This window comes from Halyomorpha halys, unplaced genomic scaffold (genome assembly GCF_000696795.3).
Source record: "Halyomorpha halys isolate HHAL.00 unplaced genomic scaffold, Hhal_1.1 Scaffold1764.1, whole genome shotgun sequence".
Lineage (NCBI taxonomy): Eukaryota > Metazoa > Arthropoda > Insecta > Hemiptera > Pentatomidae > Halyomorpha > Halyomorpha halys.
In genome coordinates, this window is record NW_027113298.1 from 131,468 (window position 1) to 146,339 (window position 14,872).

A 14,872-nucleotide genomic window follows, 5' to 3' on the forward strand; every position below is an offset into this window, starting at 1 on the left:
GCTGATGGAAGAGGATAATTACCCGTACTTCAGGGAATTTATCTACGGGTGGAGGGAAGTTGTCGGGCCAATGCACTTTACATTAGGAAGGGCTCGGTCGCCAGGGGTCGGCGAGCCACTAATGGAAGATGAAGATCAAGAGGACAGCGAAGAAGCAGTTTGAGACCAGGAGGGCTGGACTGGAGGTGACAACCGGACGGATGCGGACCAGGCGTGCTGGACTTACCGGATGAATGCTGGTGGATAAGGTGTAACCCCATCTTAAGGCCAAAAAATTAAATGGTCCACCATTAATTTTGTAATTATGAAAATAAAATGTTATAAAAAAAGAAAAAGATGTTTATTGGGAACAGTGGCATGCGCAACCCTAACGCACTTCCCCACTGTTGCCGAACCCCGTATGGCAGCAATGCCAGGAAGGGGGAACCAAAAAAAAAAAAGATGGTGCTAGAGAATACTCACGGAGGATTCACCTTGAAATAACTATCCCATATTAAAAAATGAAATTAAGAATAAAAAATTAACTGACACTAAACTGCTTAATAGTAGCTACTAACATGGCATGAGCTAATTTGTTGTGCAAATTTATAGAGAGAATATAATTATTATTACATAAACTAAATGCTTTTGAATAAAAATACTTATATATTTTAATTATGATTTATCAATACTGCAGATATAGTTTGCTTTTATGTTGTTGTTTTTTTTTTTACATCTCATACAAAATAAAGTATTCACCAAATATTGCAGGTAAGGGATGTGAACATGCTGCATGTCATCACAAATGTAAAGAGACACCCATGGGACCTAGGTGTGAATGTTTAAGTGGTTTTACTCTAGAAGGCGATGGGAGGGCATGTAATGATATAAATGAATGTGAAAAACTGTCTTCTTGCTCTCAATATTGCCATAATTCTGTTGGCAGTTACAGTTGTTCATGCATGGATTATAACTTTCAACTAAGATCTGATAAGATTAGGTGCAAAGCAAAAGGTATTTCATTTTCTTACTTATGGAAGCTTTTATCTTTTGAGTTCATAACTTTTAGCTTGTCAGTGGGAATATTGACATAAATTGATACAACTTCTTTTTTTTCTACCCTCTTATGTTTCAATATAATTTTTTATTCTCAATCATTGATTTACTTAAATGTTTATTATTTTTCTTTTCATTATTTTATAAGTTAATCCTTATACTTTCACAATAGAGTACTGGTACTGGTACTGGTATTTGGTGGGGGGAACCAGTCCGGCAAGTGGGCCTAGTAGTCCTTTTTGCCAACCCCTGATGGCAACCTGAGTTGCCGCTGCGTGCTAACCAAGGTGGGAGTGTCTAGATGCATTCCTGAGGATCGCCGAAAAATGAATGTTAACTGCCCCAGGTGGGAACCCATCATGTTCCGAACCGAGCGCACTGGGACCTGCATCCCAACCCGCATGGCCGTCATGTCCATTCACAATAGAATAGTATGAGATATTATAATATAATATATTACATAATATACGACATAGTTTTTGTGTCTTTTGGTATATTGATTATAAATATAAATAACTGGTACAGGGGAAAAAGATCAGAGTCCATTTTTTTAATTTGAGTAATAGTGCCATGTTTTTTATTTTATTTTATTTTTTTATTGCCTCCTGCCTGGCCATTTCTGGGACACAAGGAGAGAGGGGGTTACCTATAGCTTACCAACCTATTCTAACCATGATGGGAGGGTCAAATTTTCATTCCTTGGGACCACTACAAAATAAAAGTCAACCCTCTCCCCCCCCCAAGGCCAGATTCAAAATGATGTCACTGCAGTTCCGATGTTGCTAATACCAACGCCTCAACTCCCTTGGCTACAAATGGTGCAATGTCAGTGCTATCTCTTAGTTTAATGAAAGCTTTCTATACAACCATTCATTTATTTGATAAAGTGAAAAGATTCCTTGGCAGCAATGCCCATCCACCCTTCACTGTCAAATGCCCCCTCCCCAAAAATTGTATTGCCTTCCTCACTTAAACAAAAAAAAAGTTTTTAAAGAATAAAATATCTTTCAATCAATTTTACATTGAATTACTATATTATATGCTGTGAAAGCCAAAGATATAATATATTGAGTCCACAAATATAATGATATGGTGTTAAACATCGAAACTTATAGGTATAAGATGAGTTCATGTTATAGATTACTAGTTTGATGCTTTAATCATGGGTGCTGGTAAAATGGTTGTAAAATGGCGTTATCAATTGCTGAAGGTACTTAAATTGAAAATAAGTAAAACATTTAAAAATAACTTTCATTAACTTTTTAATCTATCTCAATGACACTATAATGATGTATTCTCATCCTTAATTCCATAATTTTGTGTCCTCATTGGGTTTTCATATTTGTTGGTACCAAATTTCCGCTTGATTGAAAATTCAGAAGTAATATAAGATTGATAGCAGAGAAATTGCGTAAATGAAACTATTAATAAAAATGGATCCATATATTTTGTTTATTAGAACAGAAATAGGTGTTGTTTTTCCTTGTCCCCTGGTTTGAAAGGCACTCCTAAATTGAAACCTCATAAAAATAAAAATAAAAATTTATTTCAAAAATTCATAACCCCATAAACATGTGCCACCTTCCGAATAATTTTAATGGTTTGAAAACAATTTTTCTTTTTAAAATTAGCATTAAAATTCAGTTCAATTGTGATCATATTAACTTTAAGAATAAATTAAATGATGTAAGAACAATTTTTATATCTCAAAACCCTATCTACCAAATGGTTGATTTGTTTTATCTTTCTAAGTCATATATAGTATTTGAAAAATCTGTGAAATCATAAATGCTAGTATTTACTGAAATTGGTTCCAATCACTAAAAATGAATGGTTGCAATTTGTTAGTAGTCTGACAAAAAAAAAAGATCCAATTGTTTTTATTTCTAGAACTATGGATGTATCTTAATACAAAACATTAAAACTGGTCAAACAATCAACTTAATTTATTTTGGACCACTTGTTATGGTTGATATATTTTATAAAAAATATTTTTGGGCCAAATTATTACAGTTTTATATTGTACACACCTTTTTCCCTAGGAACTGAAATGAAGTATTACTTTGCCACAAAAAAAGAAATAAAATATAAATCACAATCCTTACAGCAAACTGTTGTAGTATATCAATCACAGCGTGATATGGATATGAAAGGAATGGATTTTGATATGAATAGTGATGTAATATTTTGGACTTCAGGTAATTTAAAATATTTTTTTGTTTTACTTATGATTCATTTCAATGATTTCAAATTCAAGAGATTCATAAAAAATGTATAGAAAATTCCCTGCTATCACTTTTAATTAATAAATTCATGTAAATTTTTAATTGTTATGGATCTAGGTTTGTTATTAACTTTTTAAATAACATTATAATTGGGTTAAATTTTACTAACAAGAATTCCTAATATTAATCTTTGTTTTGTTTTTTCAGAGATTAGTGGTTATTTGTACAAAGTTGATATTAAATCTAAAAATGTCACTCAAATTACAAATCTCATTAGACCAACTAAAGTATCATATGACTGGGTTACTGGTAATATTTATGTCCTTGAAAACTTCAAAATTATTAGAGTTTGTAACTTTAAAGCTAAACTTTGTTCAGCAATATACACAGCTAAGAATGGTATAAACATAGAAACTATTGTTCTTGATCCAAAATCAAGGTACATTATTATTTTTCATCATTTAAGTTGTATTTAACTTAAGTCCTATAGATTTTTATGGTTATACTTATTTATTTATTAATTGTATACTGTAATAGTAGTTGGATATTTAACATGTTCACTTTGAAATAATTTGTAGTTTGTTTTATTGACTAGGATGCATTTAGTATTATTTTATGTTGTGTACGGAATTATTAATTATATATTTATAATTATTTTTAGAATCATGTTCTGGTCTGAAAGTAAATGGTTAATGAGCCAAACACCAAATAGTACACTTCAACAGGCCTCAATGAGTGCAGAAAATCCAAGTGTAGTGCTAAGTTTTGATTTTAGTCCAGTTAATGATATTGTAGTTGATCATTTTCACAAGGTTGTTTACTGGTCAAACCCCATTGATAATAAAATAGAAAGATGTACATATGATGGAAAAGACAGAACTATAGTAGTGCGTAGTGAGGTAAAAACATTAAAGCAAATAAATGAATATCTATACTTAAGTATTATTGCAATTACATGATATATTTTTAATGATGAAAAATTAGTTTTATTTAGACATGCCCTTTAAACATCACAAGAAATAAAATAATCTTCTAGTGAATAATCAACTGATGCATTTGTTAGCCGTATTTTGTTGATATTATCCAGTCATAAACGCAATGAATGCATACTAAGATTATAAATATATTCAAAGTCAGTTAGTAAAAAAAAAAATAATAATAATAGAACTTTCCATAAAATTGTAATGTCTTTAGGAAGTGTTTTTTTTTCTTTACGAGGGTCGGTGGAAATCACTAAAACCACCGCCCTACACCTGTTCATTCCTCTCTATGGGACCACCGCTAGGCATTACTTCATGGAGGGAAATGTCTGAGTGCCGCCTCGTTTTTTTTCGCATAGTTTTCACGTTTCCATGCTAGTTACATCTTCTAGCTCTCTCAACCTCTTGAGGACGACTGTGGTAAATCTCTTCACTGCGTTCCAATGCTGGTCTGAGCATAGCATATGTTTCACCACATTTTATGGTGTGACACGTCCACCACACACTTTCTCCAATTCACTTCTTTCTGCCACAAAGCAAATGCAAGTGGAAAATACGTGCTCTGCTGTTTTTTCGACAGTCTGACATCCAGGGCATTTAGGGGTGTTGTCCAGTTTGAATCGGTACTGGTAGGCTCTAAAGCATCCATGTCCAGTCAACAATTGGGTTATGTAAAAATCCACCTCACCACGCTGGCGGCGATAACACAATTCCACACCATAACACGATTATTAATCTGTAAGTCCTCCTACTGGAATCTACAGTCTCCGAACACTGCTGCTACTGGTCAATGGTTATTTTTCGCTCTTTTCTGGAAATGTGAGAGCGTCGTCCATAGTGCCTGCTTATTTCTTCAACAAGGAACTCCACAGGCGGCATTCTGGCATCATGCACACTGCTTTATAGGAAACATTTCGAAAAGCACTAACCGTCTTTAAAGAAACTCTGCGATAAACTGAAACCATCTGTCTCCTGTATGATTTGGTAATAAGCGAAGACGTGCATTGATCAATGTTAAAAGCATTCTTAACGTCTAAAGTGATGAATGCTGCATAACACTTAGCACCTCTCCTCCACCTTGCTCCTGCAATTGCTGTACGGGCTATCTCGACTATCAATCCTCATCAATTTTCTTACCCTTTGGAATAAGTACAAGGCGCTATCTCTTCCATGATTTCGGAATTGAGCCTTCACGAATACGGGAATTGAAGAAATCGATGAAAAGATCTCCTTCATCTTAGTAGTGGTAACATCTTCTTGCTTGGTTGCAACACCAGCAAAGATCGGCAATAGTATCCGTCCACCAGTACACTGAGGAATGATGTTTGCCAGGCTTTGAACGAGTCATAGCTGCATCATAAGCCCCAGATATAAAAGAGGTCAGTATACGTGCCTTTTGCTTGGCTGACCTTTTCAATTCACATTCATCCTCTAGCATTAAAGCGAATGAAGCGTCATCAAAAGTTTTTGCATTCCAGCCATTGGTTCTCCGTTGACAACTCTTCTTTCTTGTAGGCCTATCCAGTGTAATCAATATAGCATGGTGATTACTGTTTGTATAAAATCCACAAACCTTCCAAGTAGCGATCAGTTGCATATGTCCACTGACAAACATCAAATCGATGATAGATTATCTTCCTGCTCTAGTGAACGTCGGGTTTGTTCCGGTGTTCATAAGGATCATATCACTTAGTTGTCCAAAAGCTTCCAGGAGAACTTCACCACATCAATTTGTTATTCTACTTCCCCATTCCATTGCCCATGTGTTGAAATCACCAGCTATGACAGCTGGATTATGGCAACTAGCCTCTAAGACAATGCAATTCAACAAATTCGCAAAGTCTTTGATTGTGATACTGGGATAGGCCTAACAGCTGAAGATCTATACGTCGTTGATTTTCGCCCACACAAAGCTGGAGTGTGATGCAGTATTCACTTCCTGAATAGCTTGGGAATCACAGGCCCAAATAGCAGCTTTACCACTGACATCGGAAACCCACGAGCTGCCAACCAGATTTTTGTATTGTTCGCAGAGAATAGTGACGTCGATGTGCTGTTACCGTACCAGTTTGATAAAGGAGATCCTGAGCAGCTTCAAAATGGTTCAAATTCAACTGGAGTATCCTTGTCTATGATGTTGTTGGGCTTAAAATATAATAATGTTAATCATCCATCATATTAGCAGCGTCATACAACTTTCACTTTAAAAAAATTTCTGCTTAGAGTAGGGTTACTGAAAGTTATGATGTCCCAATACTTATGATTTCTTACTTAATTCCTTGGTGCTACAGCCCGGTTCAGGCCTTGGTCTCCTCAAGAAATTTCTTCCACTGTTCCTGTCCTGCGCCTTATGCCACCAACCCGGCGCTCCCCATCCCGTCACAATCCTGCCAACGTTGTCTTGCCATTTAGCCTTCGGTCCCCCAACTTTTCTTTTGTCTATTTTTTCATACCTCGTGACTCTCTTTGGAATTCTTTGACCATCCATACAAGCAACATGTCCTGCCTACCTGAGTCTATTTATGTTTATGATACAACCAATGGAAGCATCATTATATAATGCGAATAGCTCTTAATTACGTCTTTTCCACCAGACACCATTCTCTTGAATTAGCCTGTAAATACGCCTCAGAATTTTTCTCTCAAGTATTTCTAGTTTAGTTACATCTCTTTTGTTGAGAGTCCAACATTCTGACCCATATGTTACTATCGGCCTTATAAGAGTCTTGGTATTTTGAGAGATAAGCCTGGACCTGAAGTGTTTTATGAGACCATAATAGCTTCTATTTGATGCTGATATTCTCTTTTCTATTCCCTTTGAAGAGCTATTTTCAGTGTCATATAGATACCCAGGTAAATAAAAACTTTTACTCTCTCAAAATTATAGTTATTAATCACCTACTACCACAAATTTTGTTTTATCTTCGTTTATTTGGAGTCCCATCTTTACAGCAGATGACTCAATTGCCCGAAAAGCGTTTATGAGGTCGGCTTCCGTTCTACTGATGATGTCTATATCGTCCGCATAGGCCAGTAACTGCACTCCTTTATTAAAGATGTGTCCATCTGTTTGTATATGAGAGTCTCTGATTACCTTCTCTTAAATAGAAGGCTGGCCAACACATCTCCCTGTTTGTTGTAGAGGCTCCGACAAGCAGGATTGGATTTTAACCTGGCATTTGGAGTTGGACAGGGTGACCCTAACCATGTTTATCAGTTTCCCTGGTATTCTCAGTTCTTCTCTATTGCTTCCTGCTGTTTCTCGATGTACAACCTCTTTTTCTGTCGGTGAAGTTTCTTTTCCACTCTTCTTGCTCTCTTATATTCCTCTTGAGCAGCCCTAGTACCTCTTTTTTAATGCTTTTAATACTTCTGATTTCTTCATATTTAATTTGTAGGAAAGTGAAAGTAAAAATTGACTATTGTCATAACAACCATAGAAATACAAAAATATTCATCTATAAATTTAGTTTTTTTTATGCGATTTTTGTCTCTCCCCATTACTTTTATGACATTTATATATGATTTCAATTAAAATGTGTATTTCAATTGAAAATGCTGTTCCAAATTTTTAACGATTGTAATACTTTCCTTTATTATGTATTTCCCATATAGGTAAGTGAAAGTAGTTGTGTAATTGAATAAAAAATTGTTTTTTTTAATAAATTTTACCAGTTTTTAGGATATTAAAGTCAGATTTTTTTATTTTCAACCCTTTACATAATTTTACCTATAACAATTTGTTTCATTTATAGTTATTGACTTCCTCTCTATTAACTAATTTCCAGTATCCTCCAAGAGACTTGGTACTATTTGAAGATTATTTGTACTGGGTAAATGATCAAAAACAATCTCACTTTATTCGCCCAGAAGCAGAAGGAACTATTACTAAGTATGGCCTGTATGGATCAGTGTACATGAAACATGAATCAGTAAGACTTTTACCTTCTTCATCCTATAATGAAATTAAAGCTTTCCAAGTTTCACAGTCTGCACTCCAGCCTGAAGGTAAAATTAGACAATGAGATTAGGCCACTATACTATTATTAGAGATAAAAGTCTTATATTACTGTGTTAAGAACATTAAATTATGAATTTATATTTATGTATATAATACACGGTTGTTCAAGACTTGATTGACACATTTTTTTTTCCTAGAGTTTTGAGAATTTCAAAATAAAACTTGATACATCTTGGTTATGGTAAATTACTTACTTTTGATAGTTAAGACACCTTTGCAATCTCTAGTGCAGTAGATATAGTTTTTTTTTTTTTTGGAACCTTGTTGATATACTAAAAGTTTAGGAAAACCTATGCATCCATGAAAGCATGTTTTTAGCCCCATCTTGAATTTTTTTCAAAAATAAAATCTTGTCTGGCATCAAATAACTGACCATATCATGCTGAAAAAGATTGTGTAAAAAAAAAAAAAGTTGAGCCCTAATTCTATTAGAGTTTTTTACATTTAAATAGTTCCCAAGAAACAGTTTTTCAACATTTTTTGGATTTATTTTGACTAATATAGAAACTGCTTCCTGCACAAAGATGATCATTAGAAACTGCTTCAATTTGATTGCTAATGGATACTATACGTTTGATAGTTTCTGAGATTTTTACCAACATAAATTTTGAAAAGGTAGGTTATTTATTTGAAAAAAATGTTGGTTTTTGAAAAACTGTATCCCGGGAACTATTTAATGTAAATAACTCTATCAGGACATAGATTTTTACTCTTCAATAAAGGTCACATTTTTTTTTTCCGTTTGGTAGGTAACTTTAAAGATATTTAACATTGGCTGAAAAATGTGCACAACTTTTTCATTGATTTTCAGTCATTATTGAACTGGAAGAAAATACAAGAGGCATTACACAAAATTATCACCGTAGTTATTCACTATAACTAAGACCTACCAAGTTTACCAAATTATCAAAACTTTGTTGATCTTAGGTTCGCCCTTAGCTATCACCAATACCCATCAAAACTTGGATGCTAAAATAATAGATAATAATGGATAAAATTTTTATTTGAAAATTTGGCACCCCTTATCATGACCAAAAAGATGTTATGGTAACAAGGCCATAAAACAACGACAATGGCAGTTATTGAACTTTAGAAAATAATTTAATATTGAATAATGCCAAATTATTAATTTCATGAGATCATTTACTGAAGAAGCGACAATTGATCAAATGAATGCAGAGAAAATTTTTTAAACAAAAGGATTAACCTGTTATTTTTCCTTTCAGGCGACTAATTTGAAAAAATGAGTGACAGTAATGGCGAAGGTCACATTTTTAACTCTCTAGCTGTCACATTTCAGGATCCCAGAAGTCATTAAAGTTTTAGCTGAGGTTTTTTTTATCCATGACAATGTTTTGTTTTTTTCAGGAACTTATTTTCAAATATCCTACTATCTGTTCTATCATGATAAAAAAATTATTTTTATAATTTTTATATTTAATAAATTATTAAAGCTTCCAATTAAGACCTGAATATAGTCAAAACTTTTTTTCCAAGACAAACAAAAAAAAAAAAATAAGAAATGTTTTATTATAAAAAAAAATTATTTTTATAATTTTTATATTTAATAAATTATTAAAGCTTCCAATTAAGACCTGAATATAGTCAAAACTTTTTTTCCAAGACATGCATAGAAATAAAGTTACGATGTGTTTGAATATAAAAAATGTTGCTTTGGAACAGGCAATGAGGATTTAAGTGATCATGAACTTATGCAAAATATTGCTATATAATTAATTCTACTATCTACCAGAAAGAAATGTTTCAGAAGGCCTTATTATAACTAATATTAATATGTAGTGGTCCTTAGAAGCCATTTTATTCAAGCAGCACTTAAAAATTTATTAATGGAATAAAGTGAACTGGAAGTGGGAAAAACTGAATTTTGGAGGGAAAATTTATAGATGAAAAGAAGGATTGGCAGGATATCAGAGAGGCATTATTTTATCAGTTTGAGGGGTATTCCATCAAACCCTATGGAGTTGGTGTAGGATTTCATTACAGATGAAGTAAGATCAGTAAGAGAGACGTTGGAAAAATAAAAATTATCACAATCAAATATTGGACTAGGGAGAGGTGGAATGAAGAGGGTGAAGAAAAAACAGATAAAATCACACTACTTTAATTCACACCAATTTGGCTTCTAACCCTGAACTACTGTCTATTCAGGTTTTTTCTGAACAGTTAACCAGCTTCAGTTTCACACCTTAGTGGTGCTCCTGTATTATTATTTTTTACTTGCTTTGCTCTCACAATTCACCTTTAGATGTTTCTGAAAGACCTGCTAAGCCTTCCAACATAGAAGGCCCTGTGGACATACTCTCTCCACACCCTCCTAAAATATGTAGAAACTACTTTTCATCTTCATTCTTCTACCCTCATGGTTACTTATCATTGGAGCATACAGGTTCCTAGGCCCTCATATTTCTACAGTTACTAGAACACATTCAGCCAGTGGATTCATCTGTCTGAAACACAAGATTATTTCCAGATGATAGTTTAGTCGCTTCTTGTTTTTAAGTATGTCCTAACATATCAGCATTTCTTCTTTTAATTGTATTATTTAAAAAAGTAATTTAACTTACAATGCTTAGCTGCTAGTCAATAACCCACTTAATTATATGCTGTAAAGATCATCAATCATCTTGGGTGTATAAGATAAAAATAAATTCAAAAATTTTAATCACCTCTCATTGGGATACTTTTTTGTGTTTTGAACATTATTTGTAAACAGTATGATTTAGTCAGGTTTTGTACTGCATCCCAAAATTATTTTTATCAGAAGGTTTGGATCTTTTGAAAATTTAATTTCTTTATTCCTAAATTATTTTATGGAACATCTGGAAGAAGCTTGTGGAACCCCATTTTTATATGTAGAACACTGGATGGGAACCAATGCACAGTTATATTATAGCTTTAGGTATTCATATAATTAGGGTGGTTTCGTTTATTCTTTTCCTATGTTATAGAAAGGGTCCATCGTAATTTCTTTAGAAACTTTGTGCACTGATGTGGAATTAACTACAATAGAATTACAATAATAACTACAATAGAATTACAATAACAATTACAATTAGTGTAAATAAATAAATTTGTTTTCAATGCTAAACCAGAAATTTATTAAAAAACTTTTTCGCAATGAAATTTTTAGGACACTGTACCCATGGCTACTAGGGGAATCTTAAACATTGACATTGAAAAATGAAAGTAGGCTTGTTTATTTTTATGTATTCTGGGGTGATGGAATCAATGAGTGACAGATCCTGATAGTGACATTATATCCCCATATGGTTGCAGTAGCATTGAAAATTATTTTTGAGCAGGGATTGATTCTCCATCAATAAAGCTGAATTGTGGGATTTTATTCCTTTAATTGTCCTTTCAAACTGTTAGGTTAAAATTCAGCATATGGCCATCCTCTATTTTTCCCAAATAAGAGCTTTAAAGATGCCATAGATAAAAAGTAGTTGTTTTTGTAGTCAATTGTTAAGATGCAATGGGTTGTAATGATGAAGTTGTGTCTTGGTTCAGCTTATTTTTTGATAATTCAAAAATTTTAGAAATACAAATTTCAAATATGAATAATTGAATGAGTCAGTTTTATGAAAATTAAAATGACTTAAATTTAATTGATTTATATTTAATTTAAGCTAGTGATAGTTTTTTTTTATGTTACTCAATACATAAAAAATGTTTTGTTTCAGGAATAAACCACTGCAGTAAAATTACTTGTAATTACCTGTGTATAAGCAATGAAAGAGAACCAGTATGTTTCTGTGAAGATGGCTTAAAAGTGAAACCTGGTGATATATGCTACAATCATACTGTAAGATAATAGATTCAGCTTTAAGGCTTGTAATAATTTTATTATTAATTGTTAAATATGAGGAGCGAAGTGGCTCAGTGGTAAGACGCTGTGCTACTAACTCCCAGGACCCAGGTTTAAATCTTGTTATGGCAGATAATTATTGAAATAAAATGAAAATCAATCTTTATTCTGGGACACTTGGTCCCTTAAGAATAATAGGTTGGAACAGTTTTAGCAGCTTTTGTCTGGCTACATTAACTTATTTTGAACGTAATTAAATAAATCTATTACAATATTTACATAAAATAAAATATGAACAAAGATACATATTTATTCATGCTTATATTGTTTTCTATTATTCAAAAGTTCATAGAAGATAGATATATAATTGGTGTTTGAATGATGTTAAGGAGAAAGCTTTATGGATGAATATGTGTAAGGAGCTCCAAAATGAGGTAGCTAGAACATGAAAGGATTTTTCAAAGGATGCAGTTCTATGAGTTTGGATATAAAAATTGGCAGGTTGGGATCTTGTGTTTAACAGGTGAATGGATAAACATAGAGTGAGCAGTTCAATGATATAGGAAGGTGTTTTGGTTACTAGGGATTGGAATATAAATGTGTCAATGAGGTATTGTCTCCAGATACTGAGATGGAGCCAACTTGTTCGAAAAAGTAGTAGTGAGAGATATGGGAATGCCTGGAAATACTGAAAATGAATCTTATAAAGCAGTTCATTAGTCTTTTTAGTCTTATTCCCTGTTAACTAACTCCCAGGACCCAAGTTTGAATCTGGTTGTGGCCGATAATTATTATTTCTGTCACTGTGGGCATGAGTCAACCCTGTGGGAGCCCTCGGAGGTCCAACCAGCCTCATACAGTGGGTACACTTAATTGGGGGAAAATCTAGTGGTCAAATATGATTCTGATCGAAGTTCTATGGGATAGGGAAAATATTGGGTTGTAAAATAAGTTTGTAGCGGTTTTTACTGGTGATTTCAATAAAAACTTCAGATTCTTGTAAATATTTTTAATCAATTGTTTATGACCCATTTTGATCTATTACATCCATGTTGCCATCTTTCAGGTAATTTTTCTATTCCATCCTCCCAGAACTTCTCAGATTTCTCCATGTGAACTCCTCTATGTGCGTTTTGCAGTCCTCGAATGAATTAAAGTGTATCCCACTAAGAGAGTTTTGAAGGGCCCAAAATAAGTGAAAATCTGTTGGGGCAAGGTCTGGTGAATAGGGTGGGTGGGGATCACATCCTAGCCAAACTCCAATAATTTCTGCCGGGTCTTCAATGACAGGATATCATATATCATAATAAATATATGATGGAAAACTATGCCTTTGCTATTAGCCAATGCTGGAAGCTTTTGCTCAACCGCTGCTTTTAATTGTTCCAGCTGGGCACAGTATACTGCAGAATTAATGGTCTGGTTGGGCAGTAAGAGCTCAAAATGAAGTACACCTTTCTAATCCCACCAAATGCACAGCAGAACCTTTTTTGTATCTAATCCTGCTTTTGGAGTCGTTAATGGTGGGTCACTTCGTTTTTCCCAGGACTTTTTCCTCACAATATTATTGTACAGGACCCACTTTTCATCCCCAGTTATCAGCCTCTTTAAAAATGGATCATTAACATTGTGTTTCAGGAGGTAATCACTAATGGATATGTGGTCCAATAAATTCTTTTTCATCAAATTGTGAGGAACCCATATATCACTTCAAGAAACATATCCCGCAGCCCCGATTTGATAGATTTGAGACACTCGCATGAGATAGGTTAAGTGTTTCAGCAATATCCCGTGTTATAGAGTAAGGGTCGTCTGTGACCAATGCTTGAATTTGGTCATCATCAACAGTTGAGCAACTACCCGAGCACTTTGCGTCTTCCATGTCAAAATTTCCAGTTCTGAACCGAGTAAACCACTTACGGACAATGCTTTCTCCTAAGACATCATCGCCATAAACACTACAAATTTTGTTAACCATCTGTGTAACAGATGATGAAAACGAATTTTTTTCTCTTCCATTTAGAGCAAGCAAAATACCACTTAAAGATAAGGAATCTCAATTGAAACTGATGCATAAAAGCACCTTAACTAATCCTTTTTTTAGAATATGTCAACATTATTGACCAAGTATACATGGTTTTATAAACACAGAGAGGATTAAATTGAAATATTGAAAAACGCTATGAACTTATTTAACAGCCCAATAGATCGGAAGGATTGGAAAAAATTTTGTATTGAAACTGACTGCTGGGAGAAAGAAATGGTTCATTTCCACACTGTGCTAAATAAATGTGTTGGTACATTCTGGGCATTCTTATGAATTTATTAGACATAATATAAATACATTTATTATTTCATATAAATATATGATTGAAGGTAATTCGAAGAAAATTTCAGTAAAAAGATACAATGGGAAATTATAGTTTAGCAAAGGAGACTAGAGTAGGATTTTCATTCCCAAAAAACTAATGTTTTGGGGTACTCTTATCCATTGTAACATCCCATCATTAGTGCTAAAATAGTTTTTTGTGTGATTTTTGAGGCCCTAAAAATTTAACTTGTGAATAAAGCAGAAATGTAAGTGGATAAATACAGAAATGTAACAAAAAGAGAGGGTTTATCTTTTAAAAGAATAAAGTTTTTGAGTTTTTTTTCAACAAAGAGAAAAGGTAGAAGAAGAAGACAAATTTGAATTTTTATGAAATTTTCAATTTCTAACAAATGGTTACTTTAAGAGAAAGGCAATTTAAGCATTGATATTATTATTATTTACAGTACATAT

At 33.4% G+C, this 14,872-nt stretch overlaps 1 protein-coding gene across 2 annotated transcripts in view; it reads left to right on the forward strand.

Annotated features, from left to right (window-relative positions):
• yl (Putative vitellogenin receptor yl) overlaps nt 1–14,872 on the forward strand; it is a 107,669-nt gene that overhangs the window by 87,596 nt on the left and 5,201 nt on the right. For both annotated transcript variants that reach the window (XM_014436069.2, XM_067050868.1), the window contains 6 exons: nt 751–993; nt 3,078–3,233; nt 3,468–3,699; nt 3,922–4,159; nt 8,029–8,248; nt 11,966–12,087. In XM_014436069.2, the coding sequence (XP_014291555.1) occupies nt 751–993; nt 3,078–3,233; nt 3,468–3,699; nt 3,922–4,159; nt 8,029–8,248; nt 11,966–12,087 (1,211 nt within the window). The remainder of the gene's footprint in view (nt 1–750; nt 994–3,077; nt 3,234–3,467; nt 3,700–3,921; nt 4,160–8,028; nt 8,249–11,965; nt 12,088–14,872) is intronic.